The sequence below is a fragment of the Nomascus leucogenys genome, chromosome 9 (assembly GCF_006542625.1).
Source record: "Nomascus leucogenys isolate Asia chromosome 9, Asia_NLE_v1, whole genome shotgun sequence".
Taxonomy (NCBI): domain Eukaryota; kingdom Metazoa; phylum Chordata; class Mammalia; order Primates; family Hylobatidae; genus Nomascus; species Nomascus leucogenys.
Window position 1 is genome coordinate 5,960,838 of NC_044389.1, and position 26,836 is coordinate 5,987,673.

Genomic DNA, 26,836 nt, shown 5'->3' on the forward strand with positions numbered 1-26,836 from the left:
TGTGAAAGCCCTTGAAGTTTATTTTTCACTGGAAAAGTTTTTATTTGAGTTGTTTCTTCATAACGAAGGTGGTGGCTTACGCTCAGCTGTTGATGCTTGTTTGAAGTAGTTTTTGTTTTGTTTTGTTTTTTAAATTTAAGAGATTTATCAGGTCCATCTTTTACCTGGCTGCAGCTGCCCTGTAGAAAGCGAAGGAGCTTTCTCTAACTTTGACAGCCTGAAAAGTTTCCTGAGCCCTGGACTTGTTTGTCTTCTACTGGTTTTGCCCTTCCCTCTCTCTTTTTCTTTTAACTCCTTTAGTGAGGGCTGCTTTTGGGTGCTTCGTCAGCTCTGAGGCACGTCAAATACGTGTGTTTTGCTTTCAGCATTGTGTGAGGGACCCTGGCGGCTGGAACTGCCTCCGGACGGGGCTCAGGGCTGACTGCGAACGTTCCCATTTTCCTCTGTTCCTCTCATTGGTTGCCGAGGTCACGTGAGGGCCCCGGGGGTTGGAATTCTGAGTTGTGGCTTTGGCACTCCTCTTTCTTTTTAAAAATCGCTGGGTCTGTTGAGCTGTCCTGGGCTGGGTGCCTTGCTCTTTGACTGAGACTGGAGACAGACGGGAACAGCCACAGGCAGACTGAGGTGGCAATAGGAAATCTGCCGAGATGTTCAGTCAGGTGCCCAGGACCCCAGCCTCAGGCTGCTACTACCTAAATTCCATGACACCTGAGGGCCAGGAGATGTACTTGCGATTTGATCAGACTACAAGACGCTCTCCTTACAGGATGAGCCGGATTCTAGCACGCCATCAGCTAGTGACTAAAATTCAACAAGGTGAGTGGCCGGCAGTGGAAGGCTGTTGCTCATTCTGATTTCTGTTGGCTCTATTTCACGCTAACCCAGTTTTGTTTGTTTGTTTGTTTCCACTTTATAACATATGGATTTCTATGCCACACTACCTGTAACTTTGAAAAATAACTTTAGGCTGCAGTTTTCAGCAAACAGGACAGTCCTTAGCTGCCACATAGCTCAACATAAAGTGCACAGAAAACTTCACGGTGGGACAGTGAATCATAAATTCCCAAACTGACGTGTGTCTACAGAACAGATGAGAACTGTTACTCAGTGTGTATCTTAGGAGCTTTTCTGCAGTTTCCTCACACTCCGTCACATTTAGAATGTGGACACTTGTTTATTTCATTAGGGAGGAGGCAAGGGACTAATGTCCACCCTGCCCGGAGTATTTCGAACATCCTTAGTGAAGAGGAGGAAAGCAAGAATTTTGTTCTAAAGGCCACCAGGCTAAGCACTAGAATCGCATTCTCTTCCTGTTTGTATGTTTATATCAGCAGTTGCCACAGATGTGTTAATATTGTTTTCCTGGTAAAGAATTAAGGTGTTCGTTCATCTCAAAACAAATCCCTTAACCTGCACACAAAACTCCAGCTTCCTAATGCAAAGAGAAGAGAATATTGATTATAAGCTGCTTGATATTCTTTTTATTCTCAGCCCCCCAAAATACCAGCCTGGAAGTCTGGACATTACCAAAATTTACCAGTCTCAAAAAAAAAAAAATTTAAAACATGCTCCTTATAGAGTATATCAGTAGAAAGTAGAAAGATGAACGTTCCTAAGAAGCCCCTAACACACACGTTTACAGTCAGTCAATGATCACCCTCCTCCTAGACTACAAAAAAGAAATTATTATATTGGTGCTAAATAAGTTAACCAGGAATTTTTAGAGCCTTTATAAAAATACAGTTTCCACTTAAATAAATAAGTTTAAGATTATATTGAATATTAGAGAGGAAGTTGGGGTTTCTAATCATGAAAATCTTATTGTAATGTTTCCAAAAAGAACAATATGTATTCTAGTGGGCAGCATTTGATGAGATTGTTTCCTTGGAAATTAGGATTTGTTTGTAAAGGTTCAGGAACTAGTTATGTGTGAAGGATGCTGGTCCTTCCTACATGCTGGTCTGATTTCAGGAAGGATATTATGTCATTCCATAAACTCTGTGTGCAGGTCTTGATTGAATAGAAACAAAAGTAATTATTTCCCTGTGGCTAGATTTAAAAATACTTTAGACTTAGAATTAAAACCAGCTCCACTTTGGTTTTAGAAATTTCTGACAATGGTGCCTTTCCAAATGCCATCATCTTTATGAACACCAAGGCTTAATGATGCGCTATCATCTACAAGATATAAATGTTTTTCAGCATGCATATCATATTAGAAATATTGCATAGAACTAGCTGAAATTGCTTTGCAAACCTCCTTAGATGTATTTACAATAATTGATTTTATTTAAATATTATTTATGTTCTTTTTGGAATGAGGGTTATTTTTCCATTCAAGATTTGAAGTTGTGAACACATGCGCTATCATTGAACGTGCCCTGTCACACAGACATATGGGCACCCTCAGTTTATGTTTCATTTTTGTCTAATTAGATAATTTGAGAATTCCCTCTTTTTTATACTGGGCAATGGAGTGTTTGAAGTCAATGAATGCCTAACACTTAAAACTGACAGTTAAGATCACAGGGAAGCAACAAAGATTTCCAACAGTCTTGTGATTCAGAAATCATTATGTGTTAACATCATACAACTCTTTAGTAAGACAATGAGAAAGCAATGCGAAACAATTTTATTGAGTTTACTGTATTAGAAGATTGGTTTACTGTAATAGCAGAGAATGTGGATTAAACAGTTACAGTGTACCAAAATCATTGTAGTTAATTTTTTTTATTATGCCCATTTTACAGATGAGAAAACAGAGGCACACAGAGTTCAAGCATCTTATCCAAGCTCACCCAGTAGGAACTGATAATTGAATACAGCTTGACAGTCCATGCTCTGCAATACACTAGACTATTTTTTAGTTTTTATAATGAGTGCTAAAGTACTGAACCTATGATTGAGTTTTGGATTATATAATATACTAGAGACTTTTTAGACTTTTCTACTCAGGATACAGCAATGCACTATTATTATAGGACCAGAATAGGTCACTCATTATGAAATTTCCTGTCAAGTTATATTTCTCTAGTGGAAGCAAAGTGCTAAATGTTTTATTCTCTTTAAACAGTCACTACCCAATAACACAGCATGTCAAGTTATTTTACTAACAGCTTTGTTTTCTTTTTGTTTTTGAGACAGAGTCTTACTCTGTCGCTGAGGCTAGAGTGCAGTGGCGTGATCATAGTTCACTGCAGCTTTGACCTCCTGGGCTCAAGTGATCAAGTGATCCTTCCACCTCAGCCTCCTCAGTAGCTGAGACTTACAGGAGTGTGCCACCATGCCTGGCTAATTTTTAAAACTTTTTTATAGAGACAGGGTCTCACTATATTGCACAGGCTGGTCTCAAACTCCTGGGCTCAAGCGATCTTCCTACCTCAGACTCACAAAGTGCGGGGATTACAGATGTGAGCCATTGTGCCCTGCCACTAACAGCTTTTAATCATTCCATTAATCGTGTGCAAATAAAATTAATGACAGCATTATTTTCTGTAGTTTACAGGTTAGTATCTTAAAGTGACAGCCACATCACTAAAATTGTTTGCATTATTCTGCTTTAGATCTTTAAGATTTAGAATTATGTTAATTTGATTTAAGACATCATTACTTATAATTTCTCATGGTTGTTGGGAACAGTGGAAACGAGTAAGTTGCTCCCCACTGACCTCATTATAGTGAGATAATCATTGAATGGCGTGCACATGATTCAACAGCAGATACACTCATGGGGAGGAAAAACAAAGAGGAGAAATAAAGGAATCTTTGATGATGGATAGAATCAGAATTCATTACCCAAACCCAGGATGAATCTAAACTTGCTCATCTTAGGGTACACATCAAAACATACATGCATCATTTCTCTAGCCTGTTTTTTAGTTCTGGGGTTGCAATTCCATTTCAAAAGAGATAAGATGTTTAAAAGAGGGTGTTGTTTTGCAGAGTGAAAGTTTATCATAAGTCATACTGCCCATAATCCCTACCCCACATTCTTGCTTGAATCAATAGGGAAATTGTTGTAGAGAGAGAGAATGGAAATAATAATGGTCCTTATTTGTCTCACTGACTGGTGCTTGGGAGTGGATAGGAGAGAGGATGCTGGGGGTGGTGGAAGACCATGTTAGGCCAAGGAAAGGGAGAATTGGACTTTTTTCTAATTTTTTTTATTGTGATAAAATACACAATACATCATTTTTTCCATCTTAACCATTTTTAAATGTATGGTTCGGTGGTATTTAATACATTCATAATTCATAATATCCAACCATCACCACCATCCATCTCCAGAACTCTTTTCATCTTGCAAAACTGAAACTCCATACCCATTAAACAAGAATTCCTCATTCCTCCCTCCTCTCGGCCTTTGGCAACTACCATTCAACTTTCTGTCTCTATGAATTTGACTACTTTAAGTACCTCATGTAAGTGAAATCATACAGTGATTCACTTTGTGTGACTGGTTTATTTCACTTTGTACAATGTCTTTGAGGTTCATCCATGTTATAGCACGTGGCAGGATTGCCTTCCTTTTTAAGGCTGGATAATATTCCATTGTGTATTTATACTACATTTCACTTTCTGGTTTTTTATTAGTAGCTATCTTAATGGGTTTGAGGTGGGAGAATTGGATTTCTATGTCATTATCTGATGGTTTTGATTTATTGGTTCTACGTCATTATTTGGTGGTTTTGATTTAGTGCAACATGATGGATGCACCATGTTTAAAGTCTACATACACACACACACCCACACACATATTTGGAAAACCCAAATATAAGTAGAAACATAAATGTGATTACTTGCTTTGTGAAAGAACTTATCACACTATTACACTTTTTATTTTATTTTAAATGCTTAGAAAACAGCATAATCCAGATTGCAGTCAAGTCCGCTGAAGTAGGATAAGGAGACAGGCATCCAGGCTCTGTATAGATGCTCCTTTGCTCCTTTACAGCGTTGAGTTCCAGAGCTTCACTGGACCTTTGGTTTTCGATGAGAAAATGAAGTGGATGGACTATGATTGCTCAAGTTTATTCTGTGTCTCATGTTCTGGAATTCTTTCTGTGGTTACGTCAGCAACTCTTTGAACAGGATTGTAGAAAGCAGGGGGACATAAACCTAACATGCTAGAACCTAAAAAGGCAACAGAGCAGCTTTATTATGTGGAATATATCAGTGGCTTACAGTTGTTCTACAGTTTCTCAAGGAAATGGTAAAGTGGAAATTAGGTTTTTGTTCTACCTCTGCGACTAATTTGTTGTGTGATCTGAGAGAAGTCACAGCTTCTCTAGACCTTTTTCCCTTCTTCCATTAAATAAAGATTTTGGATTAAAGAATCTCTGAAGTTCCCATCATCTCTACATTCTAGGATTCTGCAATCGCAGGTATTACCTTAAGACAAAGTCAATGCATATTTACATTTTTCTTATTACGTCATTCAGCATATACCAGACATGCTTCCTTGAAACCTGTGTAATGCTTTCATTAATATCAATGTAATAGGAATGTTAGGAAGTTCAGTATGGTGGACTATTTAAATGTCAGTATAACTATAATTATACTAAACACCTTTCTTTCTCCAAAATCCAGGCCTGTAAAGTAGAATTGTCTTGATGCCTGACCTATAGCAAGGATTGCAGGGACTGAAGGAAGTCTGTGTTTGTGCCTCTTACCTCACAATACAACCTCTTTCTTTTCTTGATAGAAAATGTGGAATGTAGAAAGTTTCACTACCAAGAAAGTAGTGAAAGTTAGACTGTCATTTGAGTTGCCATTCTATCTGAGGTTATTTTTAAGTAGATATGGCACCTGATTTGAACTCAACTAGAGTGGGATATACTGCCTTTTAAAAATTTCCCCAGAGAATGCCAGTGGGCATGAATGATGTATTCCCCCTCATTACTGTGTCAAAAGGCATCTTGGGAATTTGCCCAACCTAAGTGGTGAACGTGGCCCATCCCCATGGCCCATACCCCCAGCAACTGGGTAATGTCAGCCTAAATTAAACAATCATTTGTTCTTTTGGAATTGCCCTTTCTCTATGTTTAGTACTTTCTTACCCGGCTACTTTCAAACCTGGAGGGTGAATGCACTGGCAGAAAGACAGATGGAACACAGGAAGCAGGCTGAGAATGCATCCGTCATGTATTGCTCAAGTTCTGTCTGTTTGTTTTTTTTTTTTTAAGAGTGGCAACTGTCATAAATTCACATTTCATGAATCAGAGCCTCTTTCTACTCAGTGCTGGTGTTTGGAGGGCCTGTACAGAAAGGATACTGTTTAACCAAAATTACAGGAAAATCTGCTAAGTGAATTAAATTAACTAACTTTGAATAACATTTTAAAAATTACTACATAGTAAAACTAAAAGAAGTCAAGAAATGAGTACTGGGAGGAAATTAACAAAAGGACAATATGCTTGTAAACATATAAAACTTGAGAGTTTAACCAAATTGTAGGTTCAACAGCTACACATCCTTGCTTTATAACTCACACATTGGCCAGGGTGGCCAATCCATTGGAGTTGCCTGGAGCAGCACATGACACAGTAGCACAGGGTGTACAGAGATGGGTATTTGCCTTGTGCCTTCTTCTGTGCCAATCGTCCAGGAGTTACTCTGTTGGCAGAATGTTGAAACTTCTGTTGTTCAGATGCAGACAGTTGCCAAATATGGATTCTGTAACTTTAGCTTAAGTAAAAAAAGATTCATTTTTTTAAATGTCTTTCCCTCTCCCACCTTCCCCAATCATCAGTACATTAGTTCTTAGCAAATTTTAGACAATGGTCAACTCTTATAATGCAAAATTCCTCACTTCATTAGCAAATTAATCATGGACACAGAAACACAAGTTAGAAAAAACAGTCATTACTAGTGGTCTTAACAGTATCAATTGATGACTCAAAGCAGATTTAAAAAGAGAACAAATGATAAGTGGGTTTTGGCAAAACTCTTATATAAAAGGACATAAATAGATGGAGATTTAGTGGAGACATGTCATTAACAAGAATACACACCTTCTCTGTGTTTCATTAGCTATGACATCAGGGTAGTGAGGTGATCAAGAAGACTTAAGAAGATGGGAGAACCTGACCATGAACTGCATACCAGATATTTGAATGAACTAAAGACCACATAAAAAATATTTGCTGTCTCCCTTGGAGCAATTGAAATATGATTTTGGTATGGGGAAAGATACTATATATTAATTTACATTCCACCTCATTACCTAGAGGATTTGAGGTCATTTATAGAAGAGTATATAACTAAAGATTGCAAAAAGATAAATCTGATGAAAAGAGAAATGTTGGCCAATTAATGAGGTAAAACTAGGAAGATATATTACATGGAAATATAACATGTAAGGCCTTGAATAATTATCAAAAATGGGCTGCAAATTTGGCTTGAGCTTCCCTGATGTACGTGAAGAGGAAAACGAAACCAAGGGAAGTTTTTCCCTGTTCTTACGGTAGGAACTTACCAGCCAAGCTTTTCCTGGGACTTGCTCTTTGGGAGAATTTTCTCCCAAGAACTTGACCTAGGAGAGGAATTTCTCATACAAATCTCATAAAGGGAACACTGCAAGCTATACTGAATGGTGCCTTCGACCATGCCTGCTGTGAATTCAGTAGTGAGTCTCATTTCTTATAACACCCTGCAGTGGAAGTGGGGGTGTCACAATAAATTATAGTCCAGTAGAAATATTTGGGTGTGGGTGGGTGGGTAGGTAAAAACAAGAGGTCAGGTATGCAGTCTTCAGATTCTCTGTCTTAACCTAGAAATAGCATGGAGATTATCCACAGGCAATTTCTATAAGTCTGCTTCACAGAACACTAGGCCCATTAGACAGACATTCAAGGGAGAAAACATTTCTGTGGTTAAGTCATTTTTGGAAATGCTACATTCCCTTACCCTTGGAAATTCAGACTTATGAAAGGCTCAGGAAAATCTTGCACAAAGTAGTTTAACTGTGTTTAAACTGGTATGTTTCATCTTGAAACCACTTTTCACAGGATACTGGGAAGTCACATATTGCAAAACCAGCTTTCCCTGGGGAACACACTTTGGAAATGCTGATCTAGGAGAGTATGTGGCCTACGCTTCCTTTAGATAATTCTCTCGAATATACTTCTTGCGTAGATTTGGCAGTAGATACTTTGAAGTTGTGTTTTGGAGAGTAACACTGCAAGTATTCTATGTTTTCCAAAAAGGCCAGCCACAAATACTTTAAAAGTCAACTGAGTAAAGGCCAGATGACCATCTTTTTATGAAAATTAACAACCACACAAAGTTTCTATCTTGGGTAGGCAGAACAGAAAGCTGAGTCGGTATATGGGCAGAGTTAATAATTATAACATCAAGAATACAACCATTCGTCAAATAACTCTACAAGATAGGTACTGTTGAGCCAGAAGGAAGAAATTATTGCCTTCTAGCTCTGGCTTTGTCTTACCATAATGTAGTTGAAGTCCTCGGTGAGGTCCAAATTGTTCTAACATTAATGTAGCTAATTCAGGATATTCCATTACTGCTGGGAAGTGGAGTCACTGCCCCACAGGAAAGAAGCAAGAAACTCTTCAGAAGTCTCAGATTCTCCTTTGCCGTAGGTGACGTGGGAAATGGACTCACTGAAGCTCAGGCACTGATGGGCGGCTCCGAGAATTTCCGAATTCATGGTCCAAAAATATCTTTGGTTATATAAAGGCTCTCCTAGTATGACAGAAAGAAGTGAATGAAGTAAAATTATGTAGATAATTCTAATTAGTAAAATCTGCTTGCTTTAGTGATGGAGACAACTTATCAATTTCCAGGAAGTCTACAAATATATTCTTCAGATGTTTTTCCTCCTGCTGGCAAAGAGATACACATTAGCATTCACATTATGAATGACGCTTCTGGACAGAAATCACACAACATCCAAAAGCTCCAACAGAATGCATAGGGAATTACCATACTGCCTAGCCCAAGCCGCCACACTGTGAAGTCACACAAGACCATGGTGCTTATTCTGGACTGGTGCAGTCTAGGGCAAGACTGAGTACCATGAAAATTTATATACTACTGTTTGAAAAGACATGAATTCTCTCTCTCTCTCTCTCTCTTTTTCAGAAGCTTAGGATCTAAAATAAATGGAGAACTTGGAAAATAACTTCAAAATTACAGAAAATGCTAATGCTGTTAGCAAAAGAAAATCAATAGAAATAGATCTACAGTGTCTGGCTAGACTGTCAAATGATTTTCCTCACACAGCATAGGAATCCTGAGAATTTTAAAGGTCTGACAGAGGCAGAGCTGACTAAAATACAAATGATTTGTGTTGCTTTGCCTCCTAACAGTTGGATAAAACACAAGGGCGAAACAATGCAGAGAAATTGGAAAGGAACTTGGCAGTCACCAAGTACCTAATTTACATGTCAGGATTTCGAGCTGAAGTAGGCATTCTCTTCCTGCATTCCAACTCTCCCCTTCCTGCTTAATTCTGAAAATCATACATATGGATGGCAGGAAGCTTTGATTAGTATTCAATCTCTATGAGTGAACAGTAGCATTTCATATACATTTATATTCACCAAACAACACACTGGATACAAAAAGTATGTATAGTCATAAAATCACGTTTTCCTCTGAGAGTTATACTACCCTGAAGTTACGTATAATATGTAAAATTATTATAAGAAATAAGAATGATTCACAAATCCTGCAGTAATGATATTCCAACCATTCTCACTCAAATAGACTGGAGTTCTTATTTGAGAAAATTAAAGAATCTTCTCCAGATGCTTTGAGGGACACAACACATTTCCCACTACGTGCATTTCTCAAAATAGAGCATGAAATCCACTGCAAGGCCCTTACTGTCTGGACTTCTGTAAACCCATGCATTATGTTTAATAGGTTCTTAATCATCAAACCACCTTCATCTTTACCATTGGTGTCTTTCAGATAGGAAAGTCTACTGACCTCCTTCCCTGAAAATTTGGATCCTCATATTAGCATTCCATTCCACTTGCTGTACTTTTAGGTGGAAGATCTAAGGCAGACAAAGCTGCTGAAATATTTTTATCACTGACTTTCTAGAAGAAGGAGGAAAAAATCTTGGCAAGAAGAAGGGAAATCAGTCTTGCAGAATATCTTGAAGAAGCCTGCAAAGGAATTCCACTGACTGTGTTCATTATCTATTGGTCCTAATGCTGAGTGGAATTTTTATGTGTTATCACTGGCCAGGGTGGCCAATCCACTGGAGTTGCCTGGAGCAGCACATGACACAGTAGCACGGGGTGTACAGAGATGGGTATTTACCTTGTGCCTTCTTCTGTGCCAATCTTCCAGGAGTTACTCTGTTGGCAGAATGTTGAAACTTCTGTTGTTCTTAGGAGCAAATAATTGAAACATGTTGGTTGAATTTCAAGACATCTTTTCTTCTCTTTTTCAAATAGCCCTGTGATTACAGATAGCCTTGATTCCTGTGGAATCAAGAATGTCTTAGGGATGTTGTCCATCAACCCAAACTCCAAACTTCTATAACTCTAATTTAGAGCATTTTCAGGGCTTTGGCGTCATGTACACTTGAATTTGAACTCTAGCTCTACGTCATCCCCATGGAGTGACCTTGGACGAGTCACTTAATGTTTCTTAGCTTTTGTTCCCCTGTGGGTAAAATGGCATTAAAAGAGCAACTGTCTCAGAGTTATTGCAAGGATTAAATGAGAGACTATAATTAAACACAGATCACAGTGTCTGGCACATACTAAGTGCTCAATTTCAGACAAAACGATTATTAAACATCCATGTACCTATGACCCTTCAAACTGCTGCATCATCAACTGAAGAGTGAATTATGTTTGAGTAAGTTACACACTCTGTAACATGTTTACTATGGCAGACATACATAATGCCACATTTTTTGTGTGTGTCCTCAGGTCTTCCAGAAAATTTGAAACAAAAGAGGTTTTTTTTCTTAAACTGTAATGAAAACCATTGCCTTTTCCAGTTGTGGTTTCCTGTGGACACCAGTTGCTCTCTCTCAAGTTGCCCTGAACTGGCCTGAAATGGTGGGTTTAGGCCAGGCTTCAGGTCTTATAGATAAATAGTAAAGCCCGTTGAACTTTACCTTGTAGCAGTGAAAGAGACAGTTCTTGGCAGGAAGTGTTCCTAGCTCTCGGAAGCACTCGGTGGTAAATGCTAAGTTGAGAGGGCAGGAGTGCTGGAGGAAAGGGGCTGTGCCTCACATTAAACTGAAGGGCTGGGAGGTTCTTGGTGGGGGTAAGGGGGTGGGAATGAAGTCTGAGGCAAGCATCATTAATTGGTAATAGATGGGACATTTGGGTTTAAAACTGTATTCCGTAGACCCCAAATATCCGTTTAACAGCCATCTTTTCAAAGCAATCCAATATCTACTTTTGATCCTCCAGTGATGGCAGCAGGAGGCCACCAAACCCAGGTTGGGGTGATCTTAGATAAGTCACCTAAGTCTTCGGGATCTACATTTTCTCTTCTATCATGTGAGGGGTGAAAGGATCAACCTGTAACTGAGGTTCTGGAAAGCCAATTTGCACAAAGGCTAGTGCTACATTCGTCATGGAAAACAATTTAAAAATTATAAAACATGCTAATGCTTTGAATGACTGTCTTAGTTTGCTGGGGCTGCAGTAATAAAGTACCAGAGACTGGGTGACTTAATCCCAAAAATATATTTCACAGTTCTGGAGGTTGGAAGTTGAGAACAAGGTGCCGGCAGGGTTGGTTCCTTTGGAGGCCTCTGCCCTGGGCTTGCTGACAGCTGCCTTCTTGCTATCTTCACCTGGTCTTCCTTCTGTGTGTGTCTGTGTCTTAATCTCCCCTTGTAAAGACACCAGTTGTATTGCATTGGGGCCCATCCATATGATCCACTTTTATCTTAATGACCTCTTTAAGGGCCCTATCTTCAAATATACTCACACTCTAAGGTATTGGGATCAAGGACTTCAACACATGAATTTTAGGGAGATGCAATTCGGCCCCTCTTACATGAATCAAATATTTATTTCCCAATTTTATTTGTTACATCAAAAAAATATGAGAGATTGATTTTTATGATATGCCTCTGCTTACCAGCATTGTGCTGGTTGCTTCCATGTTTTTATCTTATTCAATACTCATAACAGCCCTCTCTTGAAGATCGATATTAGTATCTACCTGTTTTCTGCATAGGATACTGAGAAAACATTCATCATAAGCTGAAAGAAAATGAATGAAAGAATAAGAGTATATCTTTAAAAAAATCTCAACTCCTCTCTCAAATTCTTGTGATTTTTCTAAACTGAGGTTAACTTTGAGATTTTTGTTAATTTTGTAAACCTTTCCAGTTTTACATGTCTTTGTAGAGAGAAACAGAAAAAAAGTGCCATAAAATGCATGTAAATTTTCTAATGCCCACTTGACAACTTAAAAACTAAGCTCTCGTACTAATTCAAACAAATTATTTAAGAAACTATAATTGCCCATTTCCTCTAAGGATTTCATTCCTTTTGATTGAGGAATATTCTTCATATTTATTGAATCCTTCAGCTATGAAAGACTGCCTACAAATCTGATCACTATCAATTTGTCGCAATTTATTCTTAGAGTTTAATGGACTAAAATCTTAACAATTAAATAGTGTAGATTCTTTTGCTTTATTGATTTTATGGAATATGTATACTCTTAAGTCCCCCTCTATTTAGAAATTCCTCCAGAAAGAATAGAAACATCCTTTAGTACAGTCTTATACATCATAAGTTACATGTTAATCTTGAGCCTTGCAAAAACCTTGTTTTGTAGAATGAAACATTGGCTGTCTGCATATGGTATCTTGGAAACCCTGAAAAACGATTATCATATTAATGCTTTCACCGGTGTAGTGCATGACAGTTTGTGGAGCAATTCCACATGCATTGTCATTTTGAAGACAGGTGTCCAATGAAATTATAGGCTTGTATTAGGAATCTCTGTCCTCTGAAATCTTTCAGAGAACTGAAAAATGCATAGACAAGTTTTCCTACTTTGACATGTTTCTGATTTCATTTTCCTGAATCATTCCTTTGGAATTGAGTTTTGTTGTATGGAAAAACACATTTGTCCAAGAAGGCGCTATCAATAAGTGGAGACTGACTTGATATAATAAGGAAACTTGGCGACATGCAGCTGCAATTGTAAAACATTAACTAGTAAAAGAGAGATTGTTTCAGAGTCCAGTTTTCCCTCCTCCCCAACTCCCATTTAGAGTAAAATTACTTCCTTACCTCCCAATTGATAATTGCATTTCTACCAAAGCCATTATATTTCTGTTGGTTTCTCATGGGTTTCTTCTGTCACTTTTGCCTCTTTCTCTGTCTTTGGTTACCTTAGCAGAGCTGGCCCTGGACACTGTAGCTTCCATTCTGTGAGGTTTATTGCTTTGTTCGATAATGCCAGGAATGACGTTGAGTTGAGACAAGTTCTTTTCAGATCATTAACTGTCAGTCACCTTTCCTTCAGGCTGCTTGAGTCTGTGCAGCTGCACCCAGAGACCCAGGCAAGCCACGCCTCTGGCCACGGGAGAGTATTTCCACTGAATCATCCATGAAAAGAGTCAGGGTTTGTCATGGATAGGCAGGTTGTCAGCAGAGTTTATTAACCTTTAAGATGTACTTAGATGAAATATTTGGGTCTGGATTGGTCATTTGACTTTTATATTTCTCACCACAATATTGAGCCTTTGAAATGTTTACATTTTAAAAAGTAGTAACAATATACTCATGCAGGTTGAGTAACCCTAATCAGAAAATTCAAAGTCTGAAATGCTTCAGAATTTGAAACTTCTTGAGCACTGACATGATATTCAAAGGAAATGCCCATTGGAGTATTTTGGATTTCAGATTTGGGGATTAAGGATGCTTAACTGGTATAATGCAAATATTCCAAAATTTTTAGACATCTCAAGTCCGGAACACTTCTGGTGCCAAGCATTTCAGATAAGGGTTACTAAACCTGTAGCTACTTTTGTTGAGGACCCACTATAATGTACCAAGAACTATTTTCAGCACTACCTATATTATTATTTTATTTAATTTTCATAAAGACCTGAGAGTTAAGTTTACTCATCTGGAAAATAAACATAGTAAGACCTAACAGATGAGTAAACAAATTCTCCAGGAGTTAAATAAACTTTCCCAAAGTCACACAGTGAGTAGGAGGTGGAACAGAGCTTTGAACTCAAGTCTGGACAATCTGGGAGCCCATGTTATTCTTGACTGTGCAACCCTGTCATCTTCATAATTATAGGTAGGCGTGTTTACGTGGAACCAAGAAGTTTTTTTTTATTTGTATGTTTTACCCTTTTTTTTCCCATCATTATAGACCTGGTTGGTTCTCCCTTCCTCACCAACCCCTCATGTTGCTGGAGGACCTCATTGTGCCACCAGCAGCAAAGTTGCGTGCCCATCCTATACTAACTACCCTCCCACTCCCCTCTTGAGGGCTGGCTGCTCTTTATCAAGAACTCTGCTTCCAAAGTAAATGTCCAAGGCATCAGGATTCCCAAGGGCAGGATCCAGCATGGTGCCTAACCTACCTGAGGTTCCTAAGTTCCTACCTAAGGAATAGGCGTCACAGAAAGTATGGGGTCTTCTACCTGCAACCTCCTTTCTCTACTTCCAACCCTTCAAAATGCTGCCCTTCTTCCTAGAAAGTGCTGGGGTGGGATGCCCTTTCTCCCCCAAGTTTTCCCGGGGCTCCTGGGGCCCACAGAGCTCAGGGCCTCTTGTGACTTCACAGTGGACCTTTTCTGACGCTAGGGAGTACAAGGAGTGAAGTGGGAATTGGGTAAGACCTGTGTTGTTCTCTAGACAGTGGATCTGGAACTCAGCCATCCTCTAGTGCAAGGAAAGTGTGTATTAAAGGAGGATCCACATTTTCAGAGAGAAGTCTTGGGTGGAGATTTTTTTCTTCCAGATTTTACAATTCTGTCCTCAGTCATAGCTGAGGCCTGTAGACCAGAATAGTTACAGTTGTACCCTGCACTTGCAGCTAGTGAACAGTAGCCAGTCAGAAAAAAGTATCAATGTTCTGCCAACTTCTGGTGTTTGTGAAATTTTGCCAGAAGCAAAACAGGATCAAAAATAATAAACAGACCTCCTCCCTGGCTTCTTGACTGCTATTTACATAAAGAGATTGATGAACTGACTGTGCTTGTGGGAGTGTGCAGGGAAGGGAATTTTTAAGGAGAAAAGGTTAATTTGGGGGTCCTTGGTTGCATGTGATTTGAGGTTTTCTTCACTAATTGGGTTTCCAGAGACAACCTTTACTATAGATGGTGTTGCTTCTCCATTATAAGCAGCCTAAACTATGGATAAGACAACGTGACACATGGATTACATGCAACTATAAAACTTCCACAGGGAAAGAAAATGAACCTTGAAAACAAAGGAATAATATGAGCCTTAAGTAGAACACTTATGTTCCCAGTAGAGGGAGAGACCTAGTTTGTATGGCAAGCTTGGGAAATCTGGGTACAGGAGGCCTGGGTTCTCAAGCACGTTTGTCCTAACATGGTAGTCATCGATATTTTTATTAACCTCTCATGCCTCAGTTTTTGAATCTATGAAATGGAAATAATATTAGCTCCTGCTATTCTGTAATATAATTGAGGAAAAAGTAATCAATGTGAAATCAATTCAAATGGAAGGCATGGTGCTCTGTTCTGGAGTGCCTGAGAGATGCTGGCATCTGTTAGGGGTCACTAAACTTGCCTGCGTACAGGTGCCATATAAAGCCAGACCCAGCTCTTTGCTGTCCTCAGTTGCACCAAAATATAACCGTATTTGCTTCTCTTCCTTGAATAATAATTCATATCACTCCTCAAGAATATGGGAATAGTGTGCCACTCTGTGGTTTTTTTGTTTTGTCTTGTTTGAGACTGAGTCTCACTCTGCTGCCCAGGCTAGAGTGCAATGGCATGATCTCAGCTCACCACAACCTCTGCCTCTCAGGTTCAAGCAATTCTCCTGCCTCAGCCTCCCAAGTAGCTGGGATTACAGGCACCTGCCACCATGCCCAGCTAATTTTTGTATTTTTAGTAGAGATGGGTTTTCACCAGATTGACCAGGCTGGTCTCAAACTCCTGATCTTAGATGATCCACCCGCCTCGGCCTCCCAAAGTGCTGGGATTTCAGGCGTGAACCACTGTGTCCAGCCTTGTTTTGTTTTTATTCGGTTCACAAATGGGCAACATCTACTTGACTAATTCTCAGCTTTACTTTAAATCTTCTTTTTATACATTTGATGCACTGTGAGCAAATATATATAATTAATTAGGGTCATTTCAAACTCTAGTTTTCCTTCTTATTTTTCTTTTTTCTCATTTTTCACCTTCATTCTGAGGTGTCAAGAATTATATTTTGTATTTTTACTCAGCTAATAAATATTGTTTCACCTTTAATAATTTCCCATCAGCAGGAGGAGAGTAAAACCTTTTAAAGTGAAAGGTACTGTGTCATAGACTGAAGGACAATGACAAGTCCAAGTGTCATAAGTCATAGCTTTCAAAGTTATGAATTTCCAAATGTCAATTGGGCTTACTGCCTAAGGCCATGAGTTTGTGTGGCTGGCTATTCCTAGGCAGAAGAGCCTGGTGTGGGTGTCTAGCTGGAGGCTTCCAAGTACTTATTGTGGTCTTAGCGGGCTGTTTGACTCTGAAGAGACTTAAGGACCCCGATGTCACACCACCCACATTGTCTGATGAGAGATGCCTGGTGCTCCCCTGCCATCCTACATAGCACAGCCTGAGCTGGAAAGTATTAGGAAAGTAGGGTGAAAGTTGCTGGAAACACACAGTGTATAAACATATTCCTTAATGTGTTTGAGTTTTGTTTGATAGTTTTTATATCAGTATTATTTTGTTTGCTTTAAATATCTGAGTACGCTGATGATGGTAGTTTTTAGGGAAAAGGGTAGTTACTAAGCTGATACTTATGTGAAAGTCTTCAAAAATTGGTAAACACCCTACCCATTTGGTCATTATTTGGAAAGTCTGGGTATCCTGACTTTTTTTTATCTCCTGAGTGGAGCTTGAGGGGAATGTGAATGAGGAAAGAAGGCGCTTATGTGGCGGAGGAGTACCCAGCTCATGGAATGGCTTGTCAAAATTTTTTGCTCCAACAAAAGCTTAGACTCTCCATTGACTTCTTCCTTACACAAGAAGGTGAGACTAACTTCTCGTGCCTCCAAACTTCCCGGCAGCCTTTGGTTTAGCAGAACACATTTCTTGTTTATAGCTGGCTCTGCTCAGTAAACCACCACTTAAATAAATTACCATGTTTTGTGATTGATGCTAATAATCTGACATGGAGTTATTAAGACTTCAGAACCTTGATTTATTAGAGAAAGAATCTTTCAGACGTTTCTTTTGTTTGGCTCTGAGAAGCTGTACATTTTCTGAAACTTGTAGTTGTAGAGGCCATGTTCATTGCTCTAAGCATGGCTTTGGCGTTAGCTGGACCTAGGTTCAAATCTTAGTTCCAGCACTGATGTGCTGTGTGAACTTGGGTAAGTTCCAGGAACTCTATAAGCCTATTTCCTCGTCTAAAATGGGAATAATAATAATAACAACATCTTCTGCCTACAGTTGTTTTAAGAATGAAGTGTTCTCATGCCTGCGAAGTGCTTATCACAGAGCTCGGCTCTTACTTAGGGCTCAATGTGTATTACTTTAAAGGGAAAACAAAAAAGGATATTAACCATCAGCAACACGGCCAGTTCTGCTATGGATGAACTACTTATGGGGAAGATGAAAATACCCGAGCTTAGATAAATACATAAAGTGGAAGCTAAAGAACAGCCACAGTCCTAGTGGATCTGAAATGAGTGTTTAAAGTATCCTCAGAGGAAGAAAAAGTATGACAAGGGCAGCTTAGAAACTGTGCAATTTTAGCAGGGAGTTTTCTGGCCAAATGTATTTACCTTTGAAAGCAGATAGCTATCGAACTCTTGGTATGATAGATAATAAGTTTTGTCCTTAAACAAATGAGACCAACCCCCAGAAGTCCAGTGTATGAACTTCATCTCTGGCATGAAGTTGACAGAAGTGTGTCTAACCTTTGATAATGCCTACTCTTAATATTTCAAGTCCAACTTCCCAGAACAAAGCACAGAATCTTTCAGACATTCGCCTTAGCAGTACAGTTAACTGGGAACTAATAATACACGGTCCCAACTCCTCTCATAAGATGTGGTAAGATAAGCCCAGAAGAAGCCTGGGACAGCACCCTTCACCCCACCCTCTAATTTGCAGCCTCCTCCACAGCTGAGAAGAAAGAGACGGCCCAGCAGCAGAGACAACATATCTTCCATGGCCAGAATCCCCTTGGCTTCTTGTCAAAGACAGCCTTTTAAGTCTTCTGATCTGACTACATTTTGCCAAACTCAAAACATTGGATCTTGAATTTGTTGTAACCCCACTGGCTTACAGAAAATGAAGTGCATTTATTGTCTTTCTATTTCTGTACAGGGGAAACTAGTCTTTCACTCACTCACTCGCTCACTCACAAGATTGTTTGTAAAATAGCTACTCTGTGTCAGGTGCTCTCAGGTCCTTGGGATATAACAACGCATTCAAATACAATCACACCAGAGTTTGATGGGTGGACCTTAAACAGGCTCTGAGGAATGTCATAGGTGCGGGGATGGACATCTGTGTAGGGAGAGTGGAGACACAGTGGAAGGTTTCAGTTCTCATGATAACTGTTGGGTTGTTATTTTTGTTGTTGTTGTTGTTTTAAGGTTTATTGTTCCATTGCTTCAGCTTCTATCCCTTTGTCAGAAAGTGTCCATGCCTGTCATTACTGGGGGGTTGAGGGAGGATTTCTTGTTAGCTGTCTGGGGAATCATGAGGTTATGACTTCATCAGTTTTTGCCCTTTTATGTGTCTTCCTGCGAATTTGAATAGGTGGTCCAGTCCGGGAACATGGAACCCTCTCCCTTTTCTGAAAGTGTACTGTCCTTGAAAAACCAGGGCCCACTCGCTACAGAGAGTTTAGCTGTGTGCTGACACTGCTGCACTCGAGTTTGTGTTCCACCTGGAAGGATTACGATAAGATAGTGATAAATTTCTCATGAATTCAACTTTAGTAACATAGCAGTAACTTATCACAAATATTTAAGAGAGACTATATTTCAGAAACAGAGACCACTTTTTCTGCATCAGCTCTTCTATTGGAGAACCTAGCCTTGTCAATATCTCAACAAATATTTGTTCAAAGCTGATTGCGTGCAAGATCTTTTCTGGGATTGCATATGATGCAAAAATTATATAAAACATGATCACTCCCTTCAAGGAGATTATAAGTAAGTGTGCTAAGACATAGAAACTGTCATAAATATTGACAATTCAAGGGAGCGTATGGCTTAGTGACTGACAGGCTATCAAAACAGGCACTCAGAAGTATGTGTAGGCAACAGAGTGGTGAGGTAAAGAGGGAAGACCACTGGGCCTGAGCCCTGGGGAGAAGCTGTGTTTCCACCGGGCAAAATCGCAGAGAGTTGTCCTAAGCAGGGCAACAGAATGAGTGGAAAAGTATGACTTGAGCAAGTAAGAATGTAGTCCAAATTCAGTGACATGTGGAGGTTATAGGAAATACAGATGATAAGGTTGGCAAAAAAGTTTGAGGCCAGACTGCCGTGAGTTTGAAATTTATTTGATAGGTAATAGGGAGCTCCTGAGGGCTTTTAGGTAGAGCAGAAATAGGACAAAAAGAGCAGCCTAGAAAGATGAATAGATAAACATGGGTTTGAAGTGGCCAGACTGAATGTAGAGAGGTAGTCACCGTGGTTGAGCATGTATTTTGTGCAGGCCCTGCCTAAACATAATCAATAATTATGTCATATAATCCTCAGAAGAGGAAGTACCATTGATGTTCCCATTTTAAAGATTAAGAAATGAAAACCCAGAGAGGTTAAAGTCACTTGTTCCAGTTAAACCCAAATAACTAGCGGAGCCAGGAAGTGAACCCAAGGCTGTCTATTGTTGTCTGTGTTCTGCCACGGTTCCAGGCTTCTCCTTAGAGTGGTTGTTGCTTCTGCTGCTGCTGCAGTTACAGTGACTACTCAGAAAAATACCATGAGGGATGAGGATCTTAACTATGGTGATAAAGAAATTATAAATACAAGAGATAGCTCCATAACTTTTCAGGATGGAAAATATTTATATGCCTTATAAAATTTTTATGGTTACAATTCATGTCCTCTCCCCACTCCCCATGATAAGAACCCATTAATTTGAATTTATTACTGTACCTTCTGCTTGAGATTTTTATTCTACTTCAAGACACCTCTTCAGTGATTTGTGTCATCAGTAATTCTAACTCAGTAAAGTCTGGGTCACCTTACAACAGAAATTTCATTGGAACCATATACATTTTCTTCCTGCTTTTGGCATGACTAAAAATGTATTGAAAAGGGATAAATACAATAAACTACTAACACTGAATGAATTTAATATGAGTGGTAAGGAGATTTGAATTTTAAACTGCTAACATTATAGTTAGCTTGAACTATTTCATATTTTATAATTCTTAGAGTAAAATTTGCCTAAATACAACATAATTTAATGCCTGATTTTAGAAATGTGAATAAACCAAAACACTAGTTAAATTGGTACATGTTGTCTGAAATAGCTGTAAACCCCAAGATTAATTTGTAAAGAAACTCAATAAACAAATGTCCCTATAGGACACCTGTTCGTATTGTTTACACCAAATTTCTAAGTGGTCTGTCACCATCTTATCAAGAAGGAGATTTTCAAATGTGAACTCTTCCAGAAGTAAAGATGTTTAAATATTTAATGAAGTAGGAAATCGCACGTATTTCCCTCAGGCAGCTGCCCCACTGATACTGAATAAAAAATACTCATATATTAGAGTATTTTATAAGAGCTATTAATATAGAGTTTAACTTCTCCACCTGAATTATAGTTCAGATTCTGAATCTAGCTGCAGGTTAAATCCAAATTAAATGAAATGAGTAAGGAAGCTTCAGGAAACAGAGTTTGTGTGCTTCAAGGAGGAATAAGCCGCCTCGGAGAACTGGCTTACTCCGAAAATGCGCAAATGATCCTGAATGATCTCTGTGTTCGTTAGCACCCCTGCACACATTCTACCATTCTCTCAGTGCACTCTAGTCTCTTGACTCCTGTTTGGAAAGCAGTATTTCACCATTTCCCTCAAATCCAGGCCACTTTTATTTTTCTTCATCAAGACGGGTTGTCTCTAGGGGTCAAGATGGGCAGAGGTTATGTTGAGTCAGCAAAGACTCTCTACTTGGCAGGTCATGATCACACCCATTCCCGTGACTTCTCTCAACATGCAAGAACTAGAGGTCACTGCCCAGCCTCTGAGTCAATGCCAGGTTGTTCTCTAGAATAGGCTGCTCCTGACCCAGTAACCAGCTCCAGAAGTTTCCAGGCTTCTCAAAGGAGCCTTCTTCTTTGAAGGCTCCCACTTAGTGTTCTTGTCCCATATTTAAATGTCAATGGAATTCTCTCTTTCCTGCTGATCAAGCCATTCTGTTCATGGGTGGCATGGAAGAGGTCACAACCTCTGCAACCCTTCTATGTGTCAAGAAAGACCTCTAGACTCTGCTGATGAAATACATGACCCTAATCGCCTCTCCATGCCAATGGCAGACTCATTCCCTGGCTGTTTCTGACATTACCACCAGCTGAGCTAAACCAACAGGACCCAAGTTCCTCAGGGAGCACATTGTTTGGGCAATTAGTGGTTGAGTTCCATGGAAGTGTGTTCCATGACTGTTGCTATGTAACAAACTGCCCCAAACTTAGTGGTATTAAACAACCATGTTATTATGCTCATGGATTCTGTGGGTCAGGAGTTTGGAAAAGACACGGTGGAAATGGCTTGTCTCTGTTCTTTGATGACTGTGACATAGGCTGGCAAGACCTGCGGGCTATGCCTGGCTCAGTGACTGGGCTCCAGGAACATCCGAAGCCTCGGGCACTTGCATGACTGGCAGTGGATGCTGCCTCTCGGTCAGGACCTCAGTGAGACTGGCAGCTGGTGCATCTACATGTGTCCATGTGGTTGCCCAGGCTTCCTTCTTCCCCACATGGAGACTGCATCCCAAGAGTGACCAAGGCAAGGTGTGTGACTTTTTATGACCTAGTCTTGGAAGTTGCCTCATCACTTTTTCTGTATTCTATTAGCCAACATAGCCATAAAGTCTGCTCAGGTTCAAGAAGAGCAGACCCATTATTCGATGGGAGGAGTGTCAAAGAATTTGCAGATATAAAAAAAAATATGTTTGACACATTCAGTAATGCTGAGTTCCTGTCATTTTTTCTGGTATGTGGCTGGCACCTAACTGATTCATTTGACTGAATGCTCCAACTAGAATCATCACGCGATGTTCTTTTGTCCCCAACATGAAGAGAGTGCCCGGGTGACATTCCATGTATGCCAGTTGCGTTGCACTAATTCTTTGGTTGTGACTGTGTGAATAGTTGCAGGCATCATTCTGTGCAGTTTCAAATACATTAGGCTCAGTTAAGCCCCTACAAACCCCGTGAAACAGGAAAGAAGAACATACTCCTACTCCCTTCCCAAGATTAAAACAAAATCCAGAATCTCTAAGCAAGGCCAGTTGGTACTCAATTTTATCCCAAACCTGGTTTTCCACCAAAAGTTCTCTCATTTCATTTATAGCTGTTTACTTTGCTGCTCCTAAATCCTTGGGGGTAGAATTAAAGTTTCTGGGTGATGTTTTATTAAACATTTAAAGGAGAGGGCACTCCTTTACAGCAGAGGCTTGCAAGCAGGTGCAATTTTGCCCTCCGGGGAACATTTGGTAATATCTGGAGATAATTTTGATGATCACAACTAGGGGGTGGGTGCTGCTGGCATCTAGTGGGCAGAGGCCAGTGATGCTGCTGAACTTCCTGTAATGTACAGGATGCCCCCCCACACACACACCAAAGAATTATGTGGCCCAAAATAGTGCCACTGTTGAGAAATGCTACTTTACAGGGGGTTTTATAATCCTTCTAATAAAACGAGGAAACTGGGGTTCAGAGAAGCTGAGTGACTTGCTTAAGATTCTACGACTAGGAAGTGATGAGCCAGAATGTAGACTCTCATCTTGAGATCTTCAGTCTCATGTCTTTATTTCCAATGGTACTTGAGCTGACCTTGCCACCTGCCTGTGGAGAGAGGACTTGGAGTGGGGAGTGGGTATTCTTGCTTTCCTGGAATTCTGGGCATCCACCACACCCATCTAATGAGCAGAAGTCACTGGGATGGACATTGTGCTCCTGCAGTTTTCTTTACTCATTAGGATCCAGGGGCAGGGCTTACATGAGCAGAGTGAAGATCTCAGTAAGGCCTAGGTGGGAACTGGGCTCTAACCTCCTAGATTGAGACTTGTAAATAACAACTGAAAAACTAGAGCACAGGGTGTGTGTGTGTGTGCCTGCGTGCGTGTGTGTGTGTGTTTGTGTGTGTGGGGGTTCTGGGTGTGTGGGAGGGAAGTAAGATCTTATCCCACAACAATAAGCAAACAGCTAATTACTTGTAATTTTGGAGATAATTGTTTTCTCCTCCTGCAAACATGCCAAACAGGAAATTAATTTAAACCCCAGAAAGTTCGAATCATCCGCAGATTGTCAGGAAAGAAACACTCATTATCCCCTTAGAGCCCCCATCATATCTAAAAGGCAGGCTGAAAAGTGCAGCTGCAGCACAGGGCTGCCACCTCTGTGCGAGGTCCCCCCACTCTCTGGTGGCTGGAGAGTAACAGGATGGAGCCTCTAGCAGAGGCAGGCCCCAAGCAGGCAGACGGGGCCCAGCTTCCCACTGACACCTGATTCATGCCACTTGATGCAGAATGTCTCACTGCGAGTCATCCTTGCTGATAGACCCATTCATCACTTGGAATTCCATGACAGTGCAAGAGCTGGCTTCATTCGGCCTTGGATAAATGAGTCTTCAGGTAACAGATGACAGTTAAAATGTCAGGCAAATGTTATCTCCAGTGAAAGACTTGGCTGTGCCCGCTTAGTCTGTTTTGATTCTCAGCTTAAGGCAGTCTCTCTTCGCTTCTAAGAGGGATGATGAACACAATCCAGATTGTTCATTTAGATGAAGCATCTTCCTCCTCCTAACTTCTCACTGCTGGTGGGCCCGAGTTCACCAGGGAAAGCCTTCTAGGGTTGAGCAACAGAACAAAAAGGAATGGGCTGCCCTGCCTTCCGAACCCAAGCAACCCGTGCATACAGTGTTTTAACTGTTCTGGAAAGAATGAAGCATTCATAAGCCCTTCCATTTTCAAGAAAAAAATTTCCTGTGACATTTTAATCCCCTTTTGTGCTGGAGAATTTTTAGAGTTTTCTCCTGCCAGTCATCTCAAATGTTTTGTATCTTTCCCTTTTAGCTGAATTGCATATTATGAGCCATGACCCACAATAAAAAATAATGCCACTGTTATTGAATGAAAGTCTCGTTCTTTGGGTTATTCTGGGCTATGGGGTCAGCATATAAATGCTGACCTCTGAAAGTCCAAAGATGTTATCTAGTTGAGGCTTATGCGGGGAGAACAAAAATGAGCTGTGAGATGAAAATGACCACCTGGGATCTCCAATTTGGTTTATGTTTCCGTGAAATAGTTTCTATAAATGATATGAGTGGGTGCCACTGCATTTTTTCTAAAAGGAGAGCTGGCTTATTTCTGAGATCTCTTGTCTGTGTATGGAATTTTTGTAGATACTCTCTATCTAAATTGGGATTCTCAATCTCCCCACTATTGACATTTGGGGGCCAGGTAAATGTTTTTTGTGTGGGCTGTCCTATGCGTTGTGGGATGCTAAGAGGCATCCATAGTTTTTACCTCTGGATACCAGAAGAGATCCAACCCACAAGTTGTGAAAACTAAGCATGTCTCCAGACATTGCCCTGTGTTCTCAGGGGAGCAAAAATCCCTCCAAAATGAGGACCATTGATCTAGATAAAAATAAGGATCTCTAGATAGATACAAATGAATTCATTCCTTTGTTCAATCTTTAACAGATGTCTCCAGACATTGCCCTGTGTTCTCAGGGGAGCAAAAATCCCTCCAAATGAGGACCATTGATCTAGACAAAAATAAGGATCTCTAGATAGATACAAATGAATTCATTCCTTTGTTCAATCTTTTAACAAATGTCTCTTAAATGCCTTCTGTGTACCAGAGTCTTCTTTGAAGATTGTAAATTGAGAGATGACTAGATCATAGTTATTGCCCTATAGGGACTTGGAGAGAAGACAGGCATGAATCTAAATAATCACACCAGGAATGCCCTCTAATGAAGATGGGAGGGACGTGGCTTAGGAGTTCAGAGGAAGAAGTGTTAACTCTTCTTGAAGTTCTCCATTTATTCAGGAAGCACTTATGTTTTCAAGGGAAAAAACTCCTGTTTATTAAGATATTACACTAGAGAGAGTTTCGAAGTCAAACTTGTGAATTCTTTTATGTAAATGTTTTGGTAAGGTAAATTTTGGTTTCAAATGTAGATAAAAGAAGTCCCAATATCTAGATATTAGTTGATGTACAAAACATATACATGAAAGGCTCTGAATGAATGGATTGGGTAATAGCGGTTCAAAGGGCTGAGTGAGCCCTGAGCTTGGACAGTGTCCAGGCTCTGTCTTAGGAAAGTGTCTGCCATGCTTTGAAGTCACAATTTTGAACCTTTGTTCACAGTAACAGACAAAAGTGGATGTTTACACTTCCTGGGGCTTCAGATTTGATGACCTCCCCTGTAAAATGTGGAGGGCAGTAAGATGAAACAGAAATAGACCTGCCTCCACTGTTGAAGCAGCGTTGGCAGTGGCTGCCCACTGTGAGCTGCAGTGAGCACAGCTCCCAGACCACCAGCTGGAAATCCACCCCTTTCTCTTTCATTGCAAATAAGTGTGAAAGATGCTATGATAAGGTTTTGAATCTATGGCAAATGTATATTTGAAATCCTTTGTATGTTTTAACTGTGTGGGAGGTACTGTGATGTAATCATGAAGAACACTAGCTGGAAAGTTAGAAAGACCCGGCTTAAAACCCAGGCTCCACCAGGCCTAGACGTTTGACCATGGACCAGTTATGTAACCCCATGCTGCCTCAGGTTCTTTGTAGAAATTAGACTAATACTTCCCACCTCCAAGGATTGTTATGAGGTAATTATAGGACATATCTTAACTGTCTATTTTTTTTTTTGGAGATGGAATCTCACTTTCTCACCCAGGCTGGAGTGCAGTAGCACGATCTCGGCTCACTGCAACCTCCACCTCCTGAGTTCAAGCAATTATCCTGCCTTAGCGTCCTGAGTAGCAGGTCCCTCCCATGACATGTGGGAATTATAGGAGCTACAGTTCAAGATGAGATTTGGGTAGGGATACAGCCAAACTATATTAATATGGAAGGTCATCATTGCCTAGGAAGGGCCTGCATAAATAGATACAAGTCAAGCTTTTAATTTGCTTTCAGTTCAGGTTAAATTTGGAATATTGGTAATGATTTTTAAACTCAAGCAAGCATATTATCACTTTTTGGCGATTTCCTGGGCCCAACTGAACCATAAACAGAGGATTCCTTTGCCCTTGATCTTTTGAGACCTAATAAAAATGCACAAACCACATTCAGTGCTCTCTTTGCATGACAACTACGTAGATGTGATGGAGTCTGGCAATGTCAAAAGAAAGGAAGCATCCTCTACCCAGGGTTGAGATTGCATCAGATCATGGGAACTGACACCAAAGCCAGTGTGAAGTTAAGAGTGGAGGCATTGCTGAGAGTCCCATTTTGAAGAGGT

At 40.1% G+C, this 26,836-nt stretch overlaps 1 protein-coding gene and 1 long non-coding RNA gene across 3 annotated transcripts in view; one reads left to right on the top strand and one right to left on the bottom strand.

Moving 5' to 3' along the window:
• Window positions 1–521: 521 nt before the first annotated feature.
• STARD13 (StAR related lipid transfer domain containing 13) overlaps window positions 522–26,836 on the top strand; it is a 188,948-nt gene continuing 162,633 nt past the window's right edge. For both annotated transcript variants that reach the window (XM_030818543.1, XM_030818545.1), the window contains exon 1: window positions 522–816. In XM_030818543.1, coding sequence (XP_030674403.1) covers window positions 648–816 — 169 coding nt within the window. In that variant the 5' untranslated portion in view covers window positions 522–647. The remainder of the gene's footprint in view (window positions 817–26,836) is intronic.
• Window positions 4,769–8,831, bottom strand: LOC105738791. The gene is made up of 3 exons (XR_001114644.2): window positions 8,450–8,831; window positions 6,492–6,687; window positions 4,769–5,133 (listed from the first exon to the last, which is right to left on the bottom strand). It is a non-coding gene; the product is annotated as an uncharacterized LOC105738791 (long non-coding RNA).